This window comes from Sarcophilus harrisii, chromosome 6 (assembly GCF_902635505.1).
Source record: "Sarcophilus harrisii chromosome 6, mSarHar1.11, whole genome shotgun sequence".
NCBI classification, from domain to species: domain Eukaryota; kingdom Metazoa; phylum Chordata; class Mammalia; order Dasyuromorphia; family Dasyuridae; genus Sarcophilus; species Sarcophilus harrisii.
Window position 1 is genome coordinate 75,389,737 of NC_045431.1, and position 27,266 is coordinate 75,417,002.

General features: G+C 32.4%; 1 protein-coding gene across 8 annotated transcripts in view; it reads right to left on the bottom strand.

Moving 5' to 3' along the window:
* The window catches only part of LRBA (LPS responsive beige-like anchor protein), a 754,452-nt gene that overhangs the window by 317,839 nt on the left and 409,347 nt on the right, over window positions 1-27,266 (bottom strand). For all 8 annotated transcript variants that reach the window (XM_012552173.3, XM_023505940.2, XM_031943309.1 and 5 more), the window contains one exon: window positions 3,802-3,926. In XM_012552173.3, the coding sequence (XP_012407627.1) occupies window positions 3,802-3,926 (125 nt within the window). The remainder of the gene's footprint in view (window positions 1-3,801; window positions 3,927-27,266) is intronic.

Below are 27,266 nucleotides of genomic sequence, written 5' to 3' on the forward strand. Positions count from 1 at the left end.
GGCAACAATGAGAAAGAATTTTCTCCTTTAGATGGTACAGACAATCTTACCATTTTTTTATTTTTTTAAAAAAATATTTCTATATCCTTACAATCTGCAATTATTCCAAGTAGGATTCATTTTATCACCTAAATAAAAAACACACTGAAGTAGAACCTTGAAAATAAAAGTTATTATAACACTTTAATTTTAAACTTATTTTTTCTTTTAACTTGATGATAAAATGTCAACTAAAATAAATAAGAAGTTTGGAAAAAAACGTACATTAGTTCTTTATTAGAAGTAAGATTGCTTATCTTCTAGTCTCATCTCTGTCACTAACTAATGTGTGACCATGTGAATATAACTTCTCTGAGTCTTGAGTTTACTGATCTGTAAAATATGGGTACTGGATCATTAATATCCCTATTAGCTCTGAAATTCAATAAGAAGAATCAGACAATAGAAGTTAGCAAATCTATTCAGTACCTTGTATTTGAATGCTAATGAATATTTAATAATTGTACATTCATATATAAGAATATATACAAAAAGGGAAAATTTTAAATCAAAATATTAATCTTTAGCTGGTATAGACTGTTTTCACAAAATTTAAACAAAATTTTTAATTTTAAAATAGGGATATGATAATGGCTATGAAGTTAAAAAAAAAAATCCTACAATGCAACAATGACTTTTACAAATAACTACTTTGGAGGTTCTTTCTTTGAAAAATTACCTAAATCTTCGTTCCCTAAAGCAAGTTAATGTGAACTTGGGCAGGGCAATTAAATTGTCAGAATTAAAAAATTTGTTTTTAACTAGAAGGTAGCCAGAAGTAGAGTCATGGGGCTGGTATTGATCGTGAGAACAGAGAACATTAGTCTTCAGGTATTTACTCGGCCACCTTTGCACTAGAGGCTTTCCTTCAAATCAAATCAATTCCTGGAAAAGATGGCGCTAACAACTAAAATACATAAGTAATCTCCAACAAGATTTCCCTTTGGATCTTTTTCTTTCATATTAATACAGTGCATGGTACTCCAGATTCTTCACTTTAAAAATGCATTATTCCCAAAATGAAGTCAACCTTCTAGGACCTAAATATAAAACAATGGGAAATGCACAAAGACTAGTTATATGTAAACATTTTTACTCACTATAATTTTATCTGTTGCAGGATTTTATCACATCTTTGGCCATCTTCCCATTCCCACCCCCCAATCTGGTTTTTTTTTTTTTTAACCTATTCTTTAATTTGAGTATTCAACTTTTAACTTATTCAAAACCGTTTCTTAAAAATAAGTATTACTCTAAAATTACACTTATATTGTTGATACTTTGGAGATATTTTCAGATTTAAAACTGTAAAATTATATTTTAAATATAATTGTTTTGAATGCTGACAACAAATTATGGCATCATGCAGTAAGGATTGATTTCCAGAACTTCATAAAATGCTTTATGGCACATTATTTTTATTGTTTTTTAAAAAAAAATAGATAAGTATAACTAGCATTTTAGACAATTATAATTAGCATCTTTCAAGAAAGCTAAACAAAAGATAACTATAAATTTTAGTGAAAAAGGTAGTATACCTAGCTCTATTTGCTTATTCACTTGGTATTTGATTTTTAGTTGAACTACAATAACAAAAAGTTGAATTAGAAACAGAAATAAACAAAGAGGAATATTTTTCTATTAAAAGTTTATTCCTTATTTAAATGTTTTTGCACTTCAAAATCTGCTTTGGATATTGATGATCACTAGAGAACTATAAAAATTCTACTAAACAAGACAGTACTTAATCAAATGTTTTAGCCTAGCTTTCTCTTTTATGGAATTAAATGGAACTTTTTAAGATTAAAAAAAAAAAAAGTTACTTTAACCTTTTCATTAATGGTTTAAAAATCAGAGTTATTAATCCTCATAAATTTAAAAAAGGTATTAACTTAAAGGGTGAGTATTTTTAGAAAGTAAACTGCTCCAATGTAATGTTACTGCAAGATCACAGAAGACAAGATATGCAAGGGAATTTTTTTTCTCATAACAAAACTACAACTAGGATCATCACATAGGTGGGTACTTATGTTGTCTAAATGGAATGGTTCAATTTATTATTTTTCTGGTATAAATTTGAAAATCCTTAGTGTGAAAAAATATGTATGAGGAGTAAATTTGAAGGATTATTTTAATTTCAGGGAACAAAAATCACATTATTCTGTTCACTTGTAAATGAGTTTAGAAAATTAACTATGCAATGAGGAAATTTTGTGAAAACAAATGGCTTATCTAAAGCAAAAAATGTAAAAATCCTTATTAAGTGAAAGAAAAGATTTAAGAAAAAATCTTAAATTGTCAAAACTATTTTTCAAGAAATACCAAGTTCTTTTTTTTTTTTGCTCAGATGGAATAAAATCCTTTTAAAAAGTATATCTTTTAAATGTAAGCTCATTAACCAAAAAATACATTCTACTCTAAAATCCACAGAATCACCTCACAATAAAAATAAGAATAGCCAAAACAGAAGTGGCCTAATTAATTCTACATTTTGTTTCTCCTTCCCCTCCTCCTACTGTTGAAGATGTAAGGCTCTGGGACTCATTGCTTTTAGATCACTTTGTTATTGACTATTCTCTGTATGGCCATTTATTTTAAAGGACTGATGTCACATTTGGTGTTATATCTGATGACATATTGTAGACATTTTCTTCCAGAAATGGCTCTTTAAGGCTGAGTGCAAGAGGTTAAGCTGCCTGGCTGAGGCCAAACCCAACATTATATTCTTTCATCTAGATCTCAACAATATTCTTAATTGTCTTAAATTAGTATTTCCTTTGTATTTTGCACTTTAACCTTATAAATGTAAATACAAACCTTGAAATTTTAAATGGCAGGCATGAAAAAAGTAAAGTTATTTCTTGTATTTAAAAAAGAGCAAAAAACATTAAGATATGTTGTCAATTTTACTGACAATATTAAGTGTGGCTACATTTTACATTTTGCTTAACTAAGTATCTTAAATAACTTTCAAAACCATAAAATAATAAGTTTAAGTGCATAATCAAGATAAAGAAATTGTTAAACCCAAAGGAATAATCCATAGTTCTACTCATTCATTCCTACTGGCTTTTCAGATGGCTTCCAAAAATTGCTGCTGAATGGGAAGTAAGGTAATATGCAATACAACAAAAACCGGGGGGAGGAGGGGAAGAGGGATATGTTTGGTTGAGCTCTGCTAACAAGATGATGCAGAACAGTAACATAGGGAAATAATGTCTATTCTCTTTTTCCGCTAGCCATCTATCATTACCATCTACAAATCAAGGCTTAGAGACTACCTAGGCCAAGGCACTTAGACATTTATTACCCTTCCTCTGCTTCTCATTGGAATCTCAAGTTAAAAATCAGCAGTTAAGAAGAAACCATATATGCCCAAGAGTGCCTCAAAATGTATTTGGTTTTAGTACTGTTTTCTTTATTATTTTAAAGTAATTAAATTAATTAGTGGTCTTTTACTTGATGAAGACAATGAACTCAAAGCTAAACGTGTCATTAAAAATAATTTTAGCTCCAAATTCTAGAGACAAAGTCTGTTATAAAAATATTGCATGTGTAATATATTGTGTATATGATTAACATCACAAGATTACAGACACTATGCGGTCCATGAAAAAGTAGCTACTTCTTTCATTTGTGGGTAAAATAACTCTGAAATGTAGTGTTGAATTGTTTTACAAGGCCTTGCAGTAATGAAACTCTGTTCTTCATTACCAAGTACTGTACCTGCTGCTATGGACAAAAAGCGGTTTTTACACTGACCATGTTCCACGGCTGTTTTTAGTGTCGCTTCAGGATGTGTCGATCCAAGAGGGTTACGCACAAATCGTCGCCGGCGCCGCAAGTCATCTTCCCAGTAGTCAAGGCGCCAGAACTCACGAGGACGACTACAATGAAACAGAGAAGCCACATATGTTAGCAATTATCAAACAGCGTGGTAGCACTGGATTTCTGCATAAAGCTCTCCTTGTTTGCTCTGCCCTTTTTTCCTTCTCCACATCCAATCCCTGTAAAACATCCCCCCACCCCCTTTGCTGCAATCTTTTACTTAGGTATGTCCTTGAAAATAACAATATCACCTTCCAGCCTAAGGAACTCCTTTCCCTTTTTTCTTGGAAGGTGAAATGAGCACTAAATACATCATTTTGAAATGAATTGCTGACAGTGTGATCAGTTTCCCCACACTCTAGTGGCATGTGCTCCGATTTCAGCCTCATTTCAGCCTCAGCAGGGCACCTTTCTCAGTGACTGCATTTATAAACCAGAATAGGGAAAAGGCTATTATAAATATGGTATAACATTACCTATATTAATCAAAGTCTGTCCCCCTTCATTTTTCTTCCTAATTTGTGCCTTTTTGCACAAGGTCAGTAAATCATACTATGAATGCTTGGTCCAGAAAGTGTTAACTTTAATGAATACCTCAGTTACATGCTTATGTATGTGATAATAAAATATTGCTCTGTTTAGATGTGCAGGAATTTAATTAAAATAATCTCTTAAAATATTCATTACATTTAGCCCCTGAGGCTTAGAACAACACAAGAAAATGCATTTCTTTTCCATTTACTGTTTTTAAATAAACCATTGCAGGAGAGTGAAATAGCAATCTATTTTCAAGCAAATCAGATTGGATTTCTGTTTCATGTACTATGTTTTTATATTTAATTAAAAACTACATGCTATATGATGTGCAATAATTGCTATATGGAAAACATATATCTTAAAATTTACTTTTTAAAGGATATGCTAAATTTATCTTCCATTATACTTCTTCAAATATGTAAAGAGTTTTCTGTAATATGTTTTTTTAAAGCTAAATCTTAACTAGAACACTGAAAATATCTTGCTAGGAAAATAGTAAAGTGAAAAAAAAAAAAAAAAAAGAATCCTAATATGCAAGGCAGGATGGAAGGGAAACACCTGTGGTGTAATTTGCAAGAACAACAACAACCAAAAAATCTAAAGCTTAAAGATATGTGAATTTCAATGGTAAAATACAATCTTTTTCCATAACTGGAACTTCTACTAGAATGATAAATACAAAATAAAACCCAACTTGTATTTCATGAGTTAATAAAATTGTGTGCCTGTCAGCTGTGACAAATTAGTATCCTTGACCAATTTATAGCACAAAATACTAAAAATGATATTGATATTCTATGCATTTTAAAGAATAAATCTAAAAACAATGCAGGGTCTATAGAGCTGTAATTTTACAAATTAAGTCATTCAAATTCAATTCAAGAAGAAAATATGCTATAAACTATGTGATTTTCTCAACAGCTATTTTTAAAAAAGTGATATGACTACAGTGGGTTTGGTACCTCGTTTCTGAGAATATAGGGAAAGAAAACATGGATACCAAATATATCCTTTGTCGATTTTGATCATTACTACAAGGACAGGGAAGAATATTATACAAGCAGGGAAAGAAATGCTAGCAGACTATATTCCTGTCATTAAAATGTATCTAAAATTAATAGGTATTATATTATGTTTGTACATATGCATACATGCATGCATATAACGTATGTGTACATGACAACTTGGAGTTTCATTTACATATATGGTCAATTATTTAATTTTTGAATAAAAGCAAAAGTTATCACTTGAAAAGAGTAACTGAACATGTTTTGAAGTATATGCATGTATAGAGATGAGGAAAAGACATTTCCTTGAAGCTCAATTAATAACTTAAAATTTTCTATCAGTGATATTTTAAAAAGGCAGAGCACAGCTGGCTATGTGGATGCCTTTGGTAGTCACAGCTCCAGAATAGGTACTTCATCATTCTGCCTTCCTACATTTATCTGTTAAAATTATTATCAAATATCAGCCAGGATGCAGCCGTGAATCACACACTGCTGCTCATCTTCAGGGGAAAGATACAATGAAAGTCTATTCATCAGTATAGCAATCGGCACAAGTAATTAGTTCCCTAGACTGGATCTCCTACAAAGCTTATTTCAGTCAGTACCATAAACATATGACAATGTAAAGCTAATGAAAGCTGCTAAAATTTGTTAACCTTTTCTGCCATCAATCTTTCTAATACTCCATGCTACAGTATTATGAAAAGATGTTAAATTATTAATTTGTCACTCATCCATCCTGCCATACTTTTGATCAAATTAAATGACGTTATTCTTCTAGATAACAATTAAAATTATTAGAGTTGTTAAGCTGCTATAATAAAATTACACCAAAATTAGGTGACAATAGATACTGACATATGTATCAACAGTTAAGAATAATTCAAGAGATTAAAACATATGTGTAATCATTTTATTCTACTGTAACCAAACCGAATAAATTATCACATCATTTATTAAAGATCAAATAACTCAACATTTATAAGTTACAATTATTAGAATTATTTATAATGTATAAATTAGAATTAACAAAATGCCTTAAATTTATTTTTGGAGTATTAAAATATGCATAAAATATAAAACATTTAAACACATTAAATGGTAACATTTATAGAAAAATATAAAACGCATTAGGGAGTGGTCATTAGATCTCACAAGAACAAATTCTCATGATAATATGACTACATGTATTACCAAAAAAATATATATTGCTCAAACTTATTAACTTAATTACTATATTGAAAGGATTACTAAAATTTTTTCTTAGCTAGGCAGTTGTTAAAATATTCTCAAATAAAATTAATATGATATTGTGGTATAACAAAATACAATATTCCCTAGATAATTTTTCCCAAATGGAAATCTTAGAAATAAATTCACCCAATTCTTTCATTTCACCTATGAAGAAAAAGAGGTATAGACATGATAAATAATTTATCCCACTATTTAGTAACTGAAATGAGATCAGTTATCAGAATCCTGATTTTTGGTCTAGGGTTTTATTCCCCCATACTCTCTTGCCTTTCATTTATCTTAAAAGATCAAAAAAATTTTTTTTTAAATATACTCTCTGTATGGAGAGAAAATGGTGCCTTTCATTCTTGTCCAGGCTAGAAGTACAGGGACTACTCACTGGACAAATCCTACTACTTAACTACATGAAAGTTTTGACCTGTTCCATTATATAACCTATTGCCAGTTTGCCTCTTACTCTACTTATGCTGCCTTCTGTACCCTTCCATCCTCTCCACCATAATGGGACTGAATTTAACAACTGATCACCTTTAGTCCTACTTGCAAGATCATAAAGCATCCCCCTTAGCTTAACCAAGTACTAGGAATTACAGAAGTGTGTCACTACAACTAGACTACTTTCTTATTTTAGAGAGGCATTGCAAAAACTAGTGTCTGCCTTACTCATTAGCTTAAATTGCTTCTATCATTCTAGGCTAACACCAAAAACTGTTAAGTGCCAGATGACTTTCCCGCAATCCTCGTGAAGAATTTTATTCAACACTGGTCATGTTCTTTTCAACATATTAATGGTGTGGAGCAAAATAAAAGAAGAGCATGCTTTTCAAATCTGTGGATGGTTCAAAGTAAAGGAAGGTAACTAACAGAGAATATATAAAAGGATGGAGATCCAGAAAGTGTTAGTCATTACAGAAAGATCAAAGGTAAAACAAAGATATACATCATGATTCAGAATGATTTATATTTACAGGCATAAAACAAGAAAGAGAAACCAAGGGAATAAATATGGGGAAAAAATAAATGCAATCACTGGGTTTTGCAGATAATAATGACTTAGAAAACCTGAAAAAGGTAACTAAAAAGTTGACTGAAATGCAAAAAAGTTGCAGGATAAACATTAAATCCATATAAGCCATCAGAATTCCTGCATATTAGCAATAAAACCCACCATGAAGGAATAGAAGAAATACATTCAAAATACTTACAGAAGCTATAAAATAATTAGTACCTATTGACATATCCAGGAACTACATACATCTGATACTTTGAATCCTAGAAAATATTTTTATAGAAATATAGAGCTAAATAATTTGAGAAATATTCATTGTTCAAGGGTAGGTTTGGATATTGGAATGAAAATGACAATATCTTAAATAAATTATTTATTCAGTTTCACAATGATCAAACTACCAAAGAAGTTATAAAATTAGAAATTTATATATATATATATATATATATATATATATAATATATATTCATAATAAAGAACAAAAGCCAAAGAATATCAAGGGAAATGATGGAAAAGAGCTGGAATAAATGGGAGTCTATTGGTACTAGATTTCAAACAATACTTTAACTCAGTGATCAATTAAACAAGTTGCTAAAAGACAGAGAGGCTGATCAGTGGAACAGATTAAGCACATAAAATACAAAAGCAAACTCACATAGCAGCCTAGTGTTTGATAAACCCAAAGAACCTAGTTACTGAGATAAGGCATTACTATTTAACAAAAATTCCTGGGAAAATATCCATCAGTTGGGCACAAATTATATTTACATCAATATCTCACAGTGAATACCCAATTAAACTTCAAAAGCATATTTGACTTACACTTAAAATGTGATATCATAAGAAAATTAGAAAAACAAAGAAGAAAGTAACTTTCAGATCTAAGGATAGGGAAACCTTCATGACCTATTCCTTATTTCCCACCAAAAAATAGAGAGCTCACAGAATAAAAAATAGACAGTCTATATGATTTAAAATAAAAAGGGATTTTTAAAATAATAATATTTTTTTCTTTTAAATATGGGTCTCATTTCCAAGAAAGCACAGAGCAGCAATTTAAAAAATGCTTGTTGATCTTATTTTATTTAACTATATGAGAATAAGTTAGGCCCACAAGTGATAAATGTAGAAATAAGATATAGAAATATATAGATAAGAACTTTCCAAAGAAGAAATTCAAAGTATGAAGTTATATGAAAAAAAATGCTCTAAATCATTAATAATTAGCCAAACACAAATGAAAGTAACTTAAGAGTTTCTACCTGATGCCTATCAAATTGATAAAGGTGATTAAAAAATAATGAAAATGGTAAAAATTTTACAGACTGATAGTAGAACTGAGAATCATAGAGCTATTCTGGAAAGAAATTTAGAATTATAACCCAAAATTTAAGAAACAGTACATGTTTGACCCAGCTATACAAGTAGTATGCCTGCCTATATCACAAAGAACGCAAAAAAAGGAGAAAAGATCCTACATAGGTGAAGTGCTTACACAAGCTTTTTTTTGTGGTGACAAAAGAAATGCTAATCAATTACTGAATGACTGAAGAAGTATTACATATGTATATAATAACATATTATTATTCTACAACATTGATATGAAGGATAGTTTTAATTGACTCTCAGCATGAATCATCAAGTTGACATCAATGACATCATCAATGTCAAAAAGGGATAATGTACTTAATAGTATAGAGTCTAAAACAAGGGCTATAAATATTCCCAATCTAAGACTCTACTACAGTCTAATCAGGGGTCCTCAAACTTTTTAAATAAGGGGCCAGTTCACTGTCCCTCAGACTATTAGAGGGCCGGACTACAGTAAAAACAAAAACTTTGTTTTGTGGGCCTTTAAATAAAGAAACTTCATATGAAGGGGATAAACGTCCTCAGCTGCTGCATCTGGCCCGTGGGCCATAGTTTGAGGACCCCTGGCTAAGTAATGGTATTTCAGAGACAAAATAAATAAATAAATTTTACTCAAGAACTTTAATCTTTATCTACAATAAAACAATTAACAGAAAGAAGGGGAAAGAGAGGAGAAAGAAGGAGAGCAGGAAACAAGAAAGGGGAGGGAGGAAAAAAGAAGAGCAGGGAAGGAAGGAAGAAAGAAAAAGATGGAGGGAAGAAGGGAGGAAGGAAAGGAGGAATGAAGAAGAGATGGAGGAAGGGAAGGAGGAGAGATGGAGAGAGGGAGAAAAGAAAGGAGGGAAGGAGGGAGGGAGTACAATGGAAAGAGTGTTAGACTTTGAATCAAAGACCAGTATTTAAATCCCAGATCTGTTTCAGTGATTTTGGAAAAGCCTTTTGACTTTTCTGTGTGCCTCATTTTCAATGGATTTTTTGGCCTCCAAGATCTGTTATAGCTCTAATTCTATCACTCTATGATCCTATCAAATCCAGTGATGCTGTGTTTTGTTCAGTTTTTGATATCACATTTTACACTGGTAAACAGGATTACAGATGCTAGAAAATGATCAGGTTGTTAATATTATACAATAACTATATTAGGGAATAGGAATATTTTATCTAAAGAAGAGAAAATTTTGTCAATAACTATCTGCCTTACTTCTATGTAAGCTATTGCACTTTTGCAGATTGCAACAACTTGCCTAATACACAGTACAAAATGGTCGCTAAGGTTCTTTACAATTTTATTATCCAAGAATTCTTCTAAATGAATACTCTTCCTGAACATGACAACTAACCTAGAAAAAATATAGAATAATTTTTTCTCTAATTAAATGATGAGGGTCAGAGCCAGACTGCATAGATTTTTAAATGAATGAAAGAAGAGAAAGAAGAGTCACTACTTAAGAGGGAAATGGAACCACTTATTGTAGACAGCTGCCTCAAGTTATCTGACCACATAAAGAAAAAAAAAAAAAAAAGAAATAATAATAAGAGATGATGGGCAGACCACTTGAAGATGAGGGCAACATTTGACATGTTTATAGGCACTACGAAAGCAGTCAATAAATTAGCGAAAGGGTAAAGATGATAGAAAGGGCAACTTAATGAAGAAGATGGGATGGAATGGGATCACCCATGCATGTAAAGGGGATAGCCTTCATAATGAGAAGTGCTGCTCCTTCATCCAGGAAGAAGTGGTGGAAGACGTCTGAGTGATGTCAGATGAGAAAGAGGTGAAAGAAGGTACCTCTTTGCAAGTGGCCTAAAAATATGAAGCAAGATTCTCAGTTGAGAGGATGGGGAAAGGAGAGTCAATGGGAGGTCTGAGAGGAGATGAAAGGATTTCAGAAAAATGCTGTAATGCATGAGGTTATTTTACACATCCCTACCACCCATACTATTGGAATAGTCACAGGACAATCCAGTTCCTTAACCTTTAAAGAGATGGATAGTGCAAGCATTCTGGAATTCTTAAGGGATAACCTCTTCCCATATTACCCAGAAAACTTCAGTCAGCTTCTGTATGAGCAATGAACTCCCTTGTCTTGTAAATCTCAAATGGAATAGAATCAGCATGGCACTTTGCCACACAAAAGGAAGTAAATGGGATTAAAATTTTCTTCCTTAGTTAGAAGTTCAGCTAAAGAAGGATTGACTTCAAAGTGATATATATGTTTAGCAATGTCAGGATTGGTTGATGATGGTCTGTTGGAAATATTATGAAAGCATCCAGCTTATTTCTCCAGGATAATATCCTTATTACTAATCAATGTGACTCCATAAACACTGAGGAGCTAGAATGTATCATAGATCTTTGGTGATAAATAGTTTTCAGAGCATAATAAAAGTGCTTTGGATTGTTATTATTTGCATAAAAATGAATTTCATCTGCCTTCCTAATCAGCCAAAAAAAACTTCACTTACATTTTCCTTTTGATGGGGTTGAACTCTGCCTTCTTAGAGACAAATTATTCTACTGGTAAACACTGTGGAGTTTGCAGCTTTTGAATTTCCTCACCATTTTCATCAAACCAATCATATTTTTGAGTGTTGTGGCCCTAATCAATAAATGCAATCAAATCTTTGAAAGCAGCCCCCTCCTTTTCTGCTACAATGTTATTTCTGCAACAGTGTGCTGCTTCAGCTTTCCTTCCAAGTTAGCAACAGTTTCTACTCAGGAAATACTCTTATCTATTGACACCAATTCTTTTAGTCATCTTGTTTTAAAGCCATTGCTTTTGTTGAAATGTAAATATTTGGCCTGGAGAGGCTAAGTCTATATTTGCTCCAATATCCAATATACTGCATCCAATATGATGATCACCATTCATCTCCTTTGTCCCTCTCACATCCTGTCTATTCTACTTATAAAAACAGTCTATTAAATGCCTACTGTTTCCTTTGAGGGTGCATCCACAAAATTTTATTAGATAAATGGAAGACAGTGTTAGTGATGAGAAGGTTAGGAAATACACAAGTCCTTAATAGAAGGTGACCATTGTTATCACTGTTTCTTCCCCAGAACTCCCTGTCATGTCTGGTAGTCTGTGTCTATTCTAGCATTAAAGTAATGCAGAATTATAAGCTTGTCTTCTTTCACCATACTGATGATAAGGGTCTCCAGGTCTTCATTAAATTTTTCTTTCATCTCAGCAGGGTTCTTCATTATGGAAGCATACCTACAGATCATGGTAGTGTGGCACTTTCTTGCAAGTGGTAACTGCATTGTCATAAACCTCTCTTTCACTTTTGCTAGTCATGCAAGTCATGCAAAACATTAGTTTTGATTGCAAAACCTATATCAGTTTCATGGTGTTCCTTTTCACTGCAAACACTCCAAAAATATTATCTATCTCTGACTTCAATAATATGGTTTTCATTTGCCAGACTTTTTTCACTCAGGGATACTATTTGGATGAAATACCTGCTGAGTTCTCTCATAAGAACTATGTATCTTTCAGGTATACTGAATTTTATGTTGTACATAATCATGTACACTTTTGTTATCTGTCATTATTTGGTCTCAAAAATGAAAAAACTAATTATCAAAACTATATAGTACTGGATTATGTTGGAATCTTTACAAAGTGTTAAGACATTGGAGTTGATAGAGACAATAGTTATCTGGTTTGGCATGGTTCAGTGTGATTGATTTGATCTTAGAAAGAGATATTTTGGGCCAGAACTTGAAACAAGGTACTAAGTGGAACTGATAGAACAATGCTTGTGTTCACACCTTTAGAGAGCTCATAAGTATCTAAGTACTCAATGGAGTTCACACGTTTGGGAGAGTTCAGGGTTAGGGTTTTGCACTCTGGGAGATAACCCAGAATCCCTCTCCCTCCAGAAGGCAGAGTTAACCTTTGGGAGATCACATATATAGAGGGAGCTCTTGGAGCCTGAGTTAGTTTTTCCTGTGGGACTTAGGAGCCAGAACACTCTGGAAGAAAGCCTACAAGCCCCATCTTCAAGGCAAGAGAGATCCATCGTATCTTCCAACTTGGTGCTGGCTGGAGGCTGAAGAAAGCAGAGGCAGAAGCCAAGGACAAAGCTGTAAGATCTCTTGGAGCCAGGCAGAGAGATAGGCCTCAACTAACCGGGCTAATATGGAAGGAGAAATAAACGTTTGCATTTTTACCAGCTGGCTGCATTTTGGAGTAATTATTGATTGTAACTGAAACTAAGGTTGCCTCCAGAAAACCTTCACAGGATTAAAATTAGAAAGATGATCAGCATCAAAGACCTAAGAATCATCAAATAAACCAGTTTTCTGTTTTACATAATGAGGACTACTTTATTATATAAGTATTGTTAGGAAAACTGAAAAGTAATAAAATGAAAAGTTTAGAAAACGGTTTCATATTATATACTACAATGAATTCCACGTAGCTAAAAGCTGCATATAAAGACACACATCTCGGCAGCCCTCTTTGTAGTGGCTAGAAACTGGAAACTGAGTGGATGCTCATCAATTGGATAATGGCTGAATAAATTGTGGTATATAAATGTTATGGAATATTATTGTTCTGTAAGAAAGGACCAGCAAGAGGATTTCAGAAAGGCCTAGAGAGACTTACATGAACTGATGCTGAGTGAAATGAGCAGGACCAGGAGATTATTATATACTTAAACAATAATACTATATGATGATCAATTCTGATGGACGTGGCTCTCTCCAACAATGAGATGAACCAAATCAGTTCCATTTGTTGAATAATGAATAGAACCAGCTATACCCAGCAAAAGAACTCTGGGAAATGAGTGTGAACCAATACATAGCATTTCTAATCCCTCTGTTATTGTCTGCTTGCATTTTTTGATTTCCTTTTCATGTTAATTTTACATTATTTCAAAGTCTGATTCTTCTTGTGCAGCAAAATAATTGTATGGCTATATACACATATATTGTATTTAACATATACTTTAACATAAAAAAACACACACCTCTAAAAAAGGGTGGGATTATCTGTTTTATAACTATAGATAGGAGAATAGTTCATAATTAGTTATGAAAGAAGCTATCATTTTTAAAAAGTATTTTATTTTTCCAAATACATGCAAAGATAGTTTTCAACATTTGCTTTTGCAAAATTATTTTTCAAATATTTCTCTATCACTCCCCTCCCCTTCCCAAAACAACAAAGAATCTGATAGAGAAACTGTGTAATTTTTCTAAATATATTTCCATATTTGTCATGCTGCACAATGAAAAATCAGAACAAAAGGGAAAAAAAAAAAAAAAAAGCAAGCAAACAACCACCACAACATAAAGGTGGTAAGACTATGCTTTGAATATATATTGAGTATCCATAGTTTTCTCTCTGGATGCAAGTGGCACTTTTTATCACAAGTCTATTGGAATTACCTTGATTCACTTTATTTTTGAAAAGAATTGATCATCACATAATCTTGTAGTTACTGTGTACAAAGTTTAAAGACATCATTTTAATCAAAAGTGCAATACATTATCTATTTGCAAGTTAGGAGATTCTGTGAGAATTCAGACCCTACTCTCCATAACAGAGAAGAGGCAATGCTCTCTTAGGTGTGCAAATGCAGAGAGTTTAATCCAGAAGAGGCCTGTGAGCATAAAGGAAAGGGAAAAGAAAGTGGGGAATGGTATAAAATGGAGATGGGAAAAACATTTCTTTATGCCTAAGGGGCTTCAAACATAGGGCAGTACAAAGGCAGGAGTGAACCCAGAGAGGAGGAGGAGAAGCTCCTTGGATCTTGCAAACTCTGCTAAAAAAGAGAAAATTTCAAATCTGTTCCTCCTTGTCTCTATATCCAGGTTTCCATACTACTGTAGGTGGGGAGGTCACTCTTTTCTAGATCTGCTTTCTAATCTGAATGCTCAAAAATGTCCCTAGTTGCTCTAATAAGAGTTTTTTAGACTACAAAAGAAGGATAAGAAGGTTGAAGAATTTTTTCCCCCTGAGGGCTACTGTTTATTAGGAACTTTCTCTGCTTTATAATAAGTAAAAAACCCTGCTACTTAAAATTGCTTATGCATGGCTGAAGTTTCATTTAGAGTCACGATCTGGATTTCCTTACTCTACTATCCTTCAAATAAGCAACACTATGGAACAGGGACAGAAATGAAGCAGCATCACTGAGGCTGGCCCTCTTTCAGTGGAGTCTGTTTAGTTGAAGCTACAAGGGAGCAATAACAGGCAAAAAGTAGGAGGAAATCTTCCCTGTCCTGAGGCGTTCCCTATTGCCACTATGCTTTCTCTCCCCACATTGCTAGACCTAAAATGGTGCATATGAACAGTTATGATGTTATCATTTCTTCCATCATCATCTTCCCCTCTATTTTAGAGAAAGGAAAGACTGAGCTTCCAGTCAAAGACTCTCCAAGATACAAGAAGATAAACAACAATAAATCCAGTTTTATGTCCTGAAAGACAAAACAATATGAATTACATAAAAATTGAAGGAAAAAAATTTCTGGTCAAATAAAATCAATTAAGCTAGGCTCACAAGAATAGATATAGTCAGGGGAAAATAAATTCTGTTCTAAAAATACATGAAATAAAATTATTTCATGAATTAAATAAAAGATACTGTCCAAATTTCTGACTTACAAATAATCAAAATAAATTCATAATTCATTAATGTTAAACATTAATTTGAAACATTTTCAGTGAAATCAGATATAGCTATCTAATCATGTCTTGAATGCTTAATTCAAACACATACTTTCAAATGAGTCAAAATTATTTTCATCTTTTTACTGATTGGTTTTCTTTCCCTCTTACAATTCTAGATCAAATCTAAAGAATGTTAAATTTAAAAGGAAAAATTGCTATACCAACAAAAACATCCCAGATAATATCACCCTTTCGTGGTAGCTCATTATCTTATGACAGTATGATAAATGTGCCCTGAAAGTATAAATAACTTAAAAAAAAAAAAGCTTCAAATAATAAAAATCTGCAAATACCTTCTAGTTTGTTGGTAAATTCTTTTATTCTACCTGTTTTTCAAAAGCTTCTATCTAACCATCTCTTATTCTTGCTCTTCAGATTAAAAATTCATGCCCAGCATTAGCTACAAGTTAAATAAATGGTTACCTTCTAAAAAGCAGTAAACATTTTCACTGGATTGTCAGCTAGAAGATAAAGGTGCTTAAGTTCTAGAGGGGTTTCACTTTCTGCATAAATCTTGATGAAATAATGTTCAGGTAGTATAGGGAATCATAGTAAGAGAATGCTTTATCTCACAAACTGAAATCCATCGTGCTTTCATGCAGATAGACAAGAAGAATATTAACCAAAATCTCCATTTACCAAGTAACAACTATAAATCACATTCCAGATCTTTTAAGCTATCTTAATGAAAAAACAAACAGTTATATAGAGTTAGGCAAAATGGTGACTCTAAAACCTTACTGGGAAGTAAATCACTTATTCTTCTTTAAGAAAGCTTGATAAAGGTATTTCAGATTTCAGAAACGTTATTGTACTTAAGTATATTTTATACATTTAACATAAATAATAATATTCTGCCAATCTATCATTTTACTTGGGAGCAATAGAAATTCACTATTGAGGACTCTGGGAAAGAGAGGTTATGGAAATAAGATGTCTTAAATTAAACATAATTAATCTTATGGATAAAGTACTGCACTGAAAGAGGAAATTGAAGAAAACATTCTAATTCAGGAAAAAATATCAGAGAAACAAATAATGGAAAATGTATATTTTCCATAAATAATTTTATAGTATAATTTTAAGTATGAATTGATTCAACAATCCAATGAAAAAAAGAATGACAGATTGGATAAGAAAATAAAGCACCCCAATTGGCTGCTTAAATGAAAGCATATTTAAAAAGCAAAAATATATTCAGAATAAAAATTAGAAGCTGGAAAAAAAATAACTATGAATCAAGCTTTAAAAAAAGTTGTGATCATACTATCAAACAAACAAAATCAAGAATATAAAGAAAAGATTATATTGCACTGAAAGGAAACAATCAACCAATATCAATGTTGTTAAGTCATTCAATTTAAAAAAAAATTATTTATTTTATTACACATTGCTTCATGAATCATGCTGAGAGAGAAAAATCAAAATAAAAGGGAAAAACCATGGGAAAAACAACAACAAAAAAGAAGTGAACATAACATGTGCTGATTTACATTTAGTTTCCTTAGTTCTTTTTCTAGATGCAGATGGCATTTTCTGTCCAAAACAGAAAAAAGAAGTCAACATAGCATGGGTTGATTTACATTCAATCTTCATAGTTCTTTTTCTGAAAGCAGACAGCATTTTCTATCAAAAAGCTATTAAAATTGCCTTGGATCACTGAACCACTGAGAAGAACCAAGCTTTCATAATTGATCCATAAACATTCTTGGTATTATTATGCACAATGTATTTCTGGTTCTGCTTGTATCACTCAGCATCTGTTCATGTAAATCTTTACAGGCCTTTCTAAAATCAGCTTGTTCAACATTGTTATGGAACAATAATATTGAATTGCCTTCATATCCCAGAACTTGTACAGCCATTCCCCAATCGATAGGCATCTACTCATTTTCCAATTCTTTGCTACCAGAAAAAGAGTTGCCACAAACATTTTTGCACATGTGGGTCCTTTTCCCTCCTTTATGATTTTTTTGGGATACAGACTCAATGTCTGTATTGGCACTGCTGCATCAAAAGGTATGCACAGTTTTATAGCTCTTTGGGCATAGTTCCAGATTGCTTTCCAGAATGACTGGATCATTTCACAACTCCACCCACAATGCATTAGTGTCCCAGTTTTCCCCCATCCCCTCCAATATTTATCATTATCTTTTCCTGTCATCATAGCCAATCTGAGAGGTATAAGGTGGTACCTCAGAGTAGTTTAATGTGCATTTTTCTAATCAATAGTGATTTAGAGCATTTTTTTTTTCTTATGACTATAGATGGTTTTAATTTTGCTATCTAAAAACTGTCTGTTGATATCCTTTGGACATTTATCATTTAGGGAATGCCTTGTATTCTTATAAATTTGACATAGTTCTTTACATATTTTAGAGATGAGACCTTTATCAGAAACCCTGGCTGTAAAGATTTTTTCCCCCTATTTTGTACTTCCCTTTTTAATCTTGTTTCTGTTGGTTTTATTTGTGCAAAACCTTTTTAATTTAAAGTTATCAAAGTTATCCATTCTGCCTTTCATAATATTTTCTAGTTCTTCTTTGGTCATAAATTCCTCCCTATTCCAAAGATCTGACAGTAAATTATCCCTTGCTCTCTTAATTTGTTTATGGTATCATCCTTTATGCCCAAATCCTCTACCCATTTTGACATTATTTTGGCATGGAGTGCGAGATGTAGGTCTATGCTAAGTTTTCTTTTCCAGTTTTTCCTGCAATTTTTGTCAAATGGCTTAATCTTAATTACCCCATGGAATAAATAGCATATCTGGATCTTCTGTTCTCCACCATCTCTGGAAATTTGTCCAAGTTCATATTAATTTTTTCCAAGATACTATCAATTCATCTCATGTGTCCCCTTTTCCTTTTGACTAATTTTCCCCAACATCAGGGTCCTTTCTAATTAGAAAAGAAACAAAAATATCTTTACTGGCTGAAGTTATAAAGGTTTATTGGAAAGGACTAGGTCAATAAACTAATCAAGATAATAGTTACAACAACATTGCAGGATACAAAGCAAAGCACACACAAAAAAACAGTAACATTCTATTTAAAAGCAAAAATTATAAGGCAATAATAGGTGGGAATCTCATTCAAAATATTAAAAAGATATATAAAATAAGTGGAAGTCAATCTATCCAAGCATATATCCAAGCATATATATATATAAAACATATATATATATATGTTCAATTTAAAAAAAAAAAGTGTTCCTAAGGAAATAAAGAAGAGCTTAAATACCAGTAAGAATTTTCAGTGTTAATTTGGGTTATGTCAATATGATAAAAATTATAATAGTAATAAATTTAATGTACTGATTTGATGCTACACGAAACAATCATAAGTACAGAGTGAGATAAAATAGTAACAACATTTATTTGAAGGAATGAAGATCCAGAATAATGAGGTAAATAATGATAAAGATATGAATTATCTAGCATTATAAAACTTAAACTACATTATAAAGTAGTAAGTCCAAAACCATTTTGACTAGTTAAAAAACAGAATCATAAAACAACAAATACACAGCAGAAACACATAATGGAACTCAATGAATCTCTGTTCAGTAAAATTCAAAAAATGAATTAAGGAAAAAAGTTACATTTGATAAAACATTTTAAAAAATCAGAAATCTGGCAAAAAGTTTTACCTCACCATCTTTTACAATATTTTGAAATTTGTTTCAAATATTTATAGTTATATAATGAATACTAGAGATTGTGTTAAAAAAAATTAGAAGAGAAATAGAATATATGTTTCACAAGAGTAAAAATTAAATTCTTAACCAAACAAGAAATAGAGGAAGTTCATAAAGATTAAATATATTATTTTAATTAAATGAAATTCAAAAACGTTTGTACAACAAATATTATGCCTCTGGGATAAGAGAAGCAGCTGAATTGGACAAAAATTCGCATTAAATGTCTTTCATATATATAAACAGATTTAAAAAAATTAAAAGTTAGTGATAGCTATAATTTATATATAATGACTAAAAATTTGAAAAATGTTTTACTTGCTACTTGATCCTCATTATTTTTTATTTTATTTTTATGCTACTTGATCCTCATAACCTTGGGAGGTAGGTGCTATTATTATCTTCACTTTATAAATGAGGAAATTGGGGCTAAAAGAGTTTCAGTGTCTCATCAAGGGTCACACGGCTAATAAACATCCAAGACAAGATTTGTTCGCAGATCTTCCTGACTCCAGGTCAAGCACAATTAAATCACAAAAGTATCATGAGGAACAAATGAAATAACATATACAAAGCACTTTGAAAACTTTTTTTTTTTTTTGGGGGGGGGGGGGGGGCTGAGGCAATTGGAGTTAAAAAACTTGCCCAGAGTCACACAGCTATAAGGGTTAAGTGTCTGAGGCCAAATTTGAACTCAGGTCCTCCTGACTACAGGGCTTGTGGGCCATTACGCCACCTAGCTGCCCCCCACTTTGTAAACTTTTAAGCACTATATAAATTATAGCAATTGTACATATGAAAAACAAAACTCATTCCCCAAAAGGAAAGTGGTCTGAACATGTGAACAATTCGCAGATTTGCAAACTATTAACAATCACACTAAAGTCTGGCCCAAATTACTAATAAGAGAAATGCTCATATTAAGAATTCTGATATTTTACCTAGAAAATTGGAAAAATGACAAAAAAATAGGCATAGTCAACATTGAAAGGGTTGTGAAAATATGAGTACACTAAGGCATTATTGTTGGAAGTATACATTAATATAATCATTTTGGAAAGTAAATACAAATTGTATAAATAAAGTGACTAAAATGTATATTAACTGTGAGTCAGATTTAAACTGCCAGGTCTATACTACAAGGAAGTTACTAACAAAAAGAAAAGCTCCATCTATGACAAAATAGATGTAACATTAAAAAAAAAATGTAGATACATCAACAGCAATGATGGTTAAGCAAATTATGATACATAAGTATAAAATAATATTACAGTGCTATAAAAATCACATAAATATAAGGAATGTAGAAAAATGTGAAAAGATTTACGTGAGCTGATGAAGAGTGAAGTAAGCAGTCAGGAGAATAAATATAAAATGCCTAAAAAATGTAAATGAAAATAACTCCACAAAATTACTTTGTAAAAATCACAAAGAAAAAAAAAAGAACTTGATTCCAGAGAAGAGATAAACCTCCATAAGATTCTCTCTTTTCTATTCCCCCTCTAACTCCTTTTCAGAAGTATCATCTACAAGTATACATGTTTTTAATATACTGATAGAGTTTGCTTATATTTTGTCATTTTAAAAAATTTCTGTAATAATGGATGGCTCTCTGGGAGAGAGTGAGAGCACGGTAAGGATACTAGGAGAAGTCTAGGCAATTAGATAGATAGACAGACAGATATATTCGTTCAAATTTTGTTCAACCAATTATTACTTTGCACAATTTATTTTAGAAAAATACATTAGTAACTCAATATGATTATTTTTGCATACACTTGTTTATTTCAACCTGCTGGTTTGTGTCTATGAACCTACTCTCTTACTACTATCTCTACTATCTCTACTTACCTAGTGAGATGGTGTTAAAAGGACAATAAACATAAAGAGGGACTCCAAATTAGAGCAATAAATTATTCTGCTAATCATCAGCTCTGATAAAAGAAGCATGAAACTAATGGTTCAAAATAGTTTGGGGGTCATTTGCATGTTTTAATGTATCTATCACATTCATCATTTTTCATTCACTCATTCACTGGTCAAAATATAATAATAATTCATTATATGTAATGTTAATTACTGAGCATTTACATAGTGCTGTAATTTTTACAAACCCTTTACATTTGATTCACTAAACAAATCTGTAAGGTAGGGGCTATTATTATCACCATTTTACAAAAGACATTAAATTTCTGAAAGGACATTTGTTTCTTTTCTTATTGGAATGTTGGCACAGCATCTTCATATAGTTCTATCTAATTTCTCAAACAAATTTAACTATCTAAGTTTTTCTGGATGTGTATTTATATTTCAAAGTTTCTACTCAGCTCTGATCCTGTCCAGAAATGCCTGAAAGTACTTTACTGAAGATAGAATTATCCCCCCTGAGTAAATCCATATATACATTTGCCTTTTAAAATAATGCATGTGAGAGTATCTTCTGCTTTATAGCTGTCCGTTTTTCTGTGATCCTGACTTTACTTGCCTAGTACTTAACTTTTTCTGGATATTTTCAGTATTTTTTCTTTGATATGAGAGCTCCAGATTTTGACTATGACATTTCCAGGACCTTTCCTTTTGGGTTCCATCCAGTTATTTGAGATAACTGTAGATACGTTCTATCCACACTTTGCCCTCTAGTTCAAACAGATCAGATCAGTGAAGTATTTATTTATGGTTTATTGAAATATAATATCCTATCTTCTGTGATGTTCACCTTTCTAGGAAATTCAATGATTTCTTTCCTGCAATTGTGTTATGGGTCAGTTCTTTTTCATATATTTATATTTATCTACAGCACTAGATTTTCTTCTATTTTTCAATCTTTTTATCTTTTTCTGACATTTCTTACTTTCTTTTTTCATGATTCATTATTATATTTTGGCCACTAGACTTGATTGAGAGACCTTTTCTTTGTTTTTTGATATTTTGGTTTGGCTTTTTGGGGGGAGGAGTGAGAACTTTTTCTTAGAAAGATCTACCATTTTCTCTTCTAAGCTACTTAGTCTCCCTTTCACTTGTCATCCCCATCTTTTATTTATCTCTTGCTTAATTTTTCATAGTTCTTCTGGGAAAATTCGTTTTCCCAAGTCTCTACATGAACTTTTTATAGATTATCTTGCTTTTTGGGAGGGGAGAGAAAAAAGTATCTCTAGATTTTCAATAATTATGGATAGTACTGAGTATTTTCTTTATTTTACTCACATTTTTACAACTCTAGTTCCTGAACTGAGGATTTATACTAATGCCAGGCTCCACTCCCTGGTGTGTGAAGTCCTGCTTCACATAGTTCTGGTTTTCCTGCGTTCTTGTGCTACATTCATCTCCATCTCCTCAGATAAGACTTCCTGAATCTCTGAGTTTCAATGCATTGAATCTTCAGGATCTGCTCGGTATCTTAAGATAGAGTGTTAGGGACTTCACTGCTGCAGTTCTCTACTTGTCACTGCTCCCTAACAAACTCTGGGACTCTTAAGATCTCTTTTTTAATGCTTTCTGACCAGCCTGAGGCCTTCAGATAGGAGTTCTTGCTACTTCTGGACAAAGAACATGCGATTTGAACATTTTCTAGTTTTCTGTTAATTGTCTTAAGCTAACATTGGCTTTGTGAGAAGGGTTCCCTCTCCTATTGGCTTTGGATTTCTGGTTGACTGGAAAGTTATGGCCTCTTCCTTCCTGCAGGAGAAAGGGAGGGACCATTCCATCTTGTCCTATTGCCTGGTCTCTTTACAGAGAATGATGAGATGTCATCTTATCATGAGTCATTTTCATTGGTTGTCCTACATGCCTGAAATTCTTTCCTTCCTCATTTCTGACTCGGCTTCACTGGTTTCCTTCAAGACCGGGTTAAAATAAGTCTTTTCTAACTCTATTTAATATTAGTGCCTTCTCTCTGTAGATAAATTCTGACTTACCTTTTCAATATATCTTGCTTGTATATGATTTTTAGAAGTTTTGTCCCTTGTTAGTCTGAGAACAAAGAACATCTTTTGCCCTTCTTTGTATCCCCAGTGCTTATCATAATACCTGGAACATCACAGGCACTTTTAAAAAGCTATTAAGCTGGGGTAGAAGAACTCACTTTGAACAATTTCTCACTGAATTTATTAATTTTTTTAAGTCAAGTATGAACTTCAAGGTTTTGCTACAGTGGGTATGTGGGAACAATGTGGTTAGTCTCTCATTCAGAGACCTACCTTGGCATAAAATCACTATTTAATGTAGAAAAATTTGTTCAAATATTTTAGATATTACATTCATTAGTGCATTCTGCATTGTTTTTTAAAACTTCCTTCCAAAATAAGCTATCAATAGCTCGTAGATTATCCCTAACTGAAACATATATTGATTATTACCATTAACCATTTACCAAGTTACCAATATTCAGGTCAGATAATGTGCTTGGTTCTCCATAGGATAACAGATTTAGAGCACAGCAATAACAACAACAATGACAAGAACCAACATTTTTATTGCATTAATTATAGGCAGAGCACAATGCTAAGCACTTTATAAATATTATCTCATTTGATTCTTAAAGATCATCAATTTTTTTCCCCTTTATTTTGTAGCTGAGGAAAAAAAGCCTATTGAATTTTAAGTGCCTTATCCAAAATTATTCAAGTTATAGGTAGCACAGTTAGGATTTGAATCCAGAATTTCTAATTATAAATCTAGAGTTTTACTGCAACTTTTTTGAATTGAACATAAAATGTGTACTAAGAGAGTAATTTTTAGTTCAACATGATCAACATGATTTTAATTCAACATGATGATTCAATGATCACCAACTCACTATGTTATAGGTATGTGTTAATGTGGTCATTATTTATGATGAAAAATGTCACGAGGCAGCTTATAATCAAGTTGAGGATAATGCATTTATATAAAATGCTAAATAACAGTGCAAAGTAAAATTTAGAAAATGTCAAACAGTTGATTTAAATAACATACTCAGATAAAGGTTCAGAGCAAACAAAGACCACTGGTGGTTAAGTGTCAGGGAATATTATGGTAAAGACAGAACTGGAGTCTTAAAATAAAATCATAGGAAGAAAGAAATTCTACTGGGGGGACGGGGGGGCGGGGGCGGGGGAGGGATTGAGAGGGGGAAGAGAGGAAATGTGAAGGAGGTAAGAATATGCATGATGAGTTTACCAGTATAACCTGAAGCAAAGGGCTCTGGTTGAAAAGACCAGTTTACAGAAAAAGGCCTCAATTTTCTGGGCCCTGGAACATCAGGTTTAATGAAGTTGAGGTATTAATCCTGTGTTAAGTGGGGAGAAATGCTGTCCTTTGTTCTCAAGAGGACAGAAATGGCTTCTCTATGTTAGAATCGAGTTACAGTGTGTCTGATTGTGGCTGATCAAACCAGTACGAACTTGGAATGCTCTGCCACAGGTTAGACACAAATAGTCCCTAAGAACATTTGGGGGAAGGGGGGAGGGGAGAGAGAATTCTTTAATTTTGCATATCTCATGTATCTTCTCACAAAATTCATTGAGTGTTCCTGCATGATTATTTGTTTGCAGATCACAGTGCACTCAATGTAACCTCCCAAGATGAGATGTAACAAAGTATTGATTGATTCTCTGCTGCTTGTGCTAATTTTGACTTAAGAATTAACACCCAAAAACATAGGACCTACATCTACCAACAGTACACCATCCATATGTTACAGTTAATGGAGAAATTCTGAATGCTGTGAATAAGTTCATTTACTGTCGCAGTATATTTGCAACTTATATATGTAATTCCAGAGCTAGGAAAGAAGTGTTCATTTCTGAATAGAGAGATCAAGATGGATTGAAGTCTATATCCAGGGTCATCAATTAAGAAACCACTATAAAATTCTTCAAGATTTTAACCTTAGGGTAATAAAAAAATAAAAGTGCTAATGATCAATACTGTAATGATTACAATGAAAGTGATTTGAGGAGGATTTATTTCAGATATATAGAGTTAACAATAATAGGACATTAATGTGTCAGATGAAGATTACAACACTCATCTGTATATTCAAGACTCAAGTGCTTTTGGAAATAGGAGAAAGATACAGATTTGGGAATTTAATTTATAAAGGTCCTAATAGAAACTAAGAGAATAAATGGAATCATCAAAAGACAGTGGATTAGCACAAAATAGAAAATTTTGATTATATCAAATTAAAAAACTAATAAACTGGGAAAACAGTTTTATAGTTAAAGGCTCTGAGAAGGGTCTCATTTCCAAAATATATAGAGAATTGACTCTAATTGTAAGAAATCAAACCATTCTCCAATTGATAAATGTCAAAGGATATGAACAGACAATTTTCAGATGATGAAATTGAAACTATTTCTACTCACATGAAAGGGTGTTCTAAATCACTATTGATCAGAGAAATGCAAATTAAGACAACTCTGAGATAACACTACACACCTATCAGATTGGCTAAGATGACAGGAAAACAGAGTGACAAATGTTGGAGGGAATGCAGGAAAAGAGGGACACTAATACAATACAAGGTAATTGTGAATACATCCAGCCATTCTGGAGAGCAATCTGGAATTATGCCAAAAAGTTATCAATCTGTGCATACCCTTTGATCCAGCAGTGTTTCTACTGGGCTTATACCCCAAAGAGATACTAAAGAAGGGAAAGGGACCTGTAAGTGCCAAAAATGATTGTGGCAGCCCTGTTTGTAGTGGCCAGAAGTTGGAAAATGAATGGATGCCCATCAATTGGAGAATGGTTGAGTAAAGTGTGGTATATGAATGTTATGGAATATTATTGTTCTGTAAGAAATGACCAGCAGGATGAATACAGAAAGGCTTGGAGAGACTTACATGAACTGATGCTGAGTGAAATGAACACAACAAGGAGATTATTATATACATCAACAACAATACTGTATGAGGATATATTCTGATGGAAGTGGATATCTTCGACAAAGAGAAGATCTAATTCAGTTCCAATTAATCAATGATGGACAGAATCAACTACACCCAGAAAAGGAACACTGGGAAATGAATGTGGACTTGCATTTTTGTTTTTCTTCCCAGGTTTTTACTTTCTGAATCCAATTATTTTTGTGCAACAAAAGAACAGTACAAATCTGCACACATATATTATATCTAAGATATACTTTAACATGATTTTAACATGTATGAAACTGTTGGCCATCTAGGGGAGGAGGTGGAAGATGGGAAGGGAAAAGTTGGAACAGAAGTGAGTGCAAGGGACAATGTTGTAAAAATTACCTATGCATATGTTCTGTCAATAAAAAGCTATAATTTAAAAAAAAAATGAGGAAACCGAGGCTCAGAGAAACGAATGCATTGACCAAAGTCACACAGGGACAAAGTTTAAAACTAGGTCTTTTGTCTTTAAATGCAATGTATTTGTAACTCTAGCAATAAAACTAGTCTGAAATTTGTCAATTAAAAAAAAAAAAAGACAGTGGATCAGGCTAAGGACTGATGCTTGACAGAAGTTCATATTGGGGAAATGGAAGGAGGAGAGACAATGGAGAAATAATGACTATGGTATGAGAAACTGAAATTGATTTGGCTCTGCATTGCATTCTATAATTCAATGGATGAAATCTTCCAAACAATTCACCAGTGTTGATTTGCAGAGATTCTCAAGAAGATGAGAAAACAGTTAACAAGGAATGAAGAACTAAGTGGACAATGAAGAAATGGAGCCAATAATTGAAGTCTACTCTTTTTACATTTGCATCCTTAGAAATTCAAAAGCAAAAGAAGAGAGAGGATACATTGAAATGGGTTATGGGGATGCAAAGTCTTAGTGAAGGTGAAAAAGGATGAAATTAAAAAC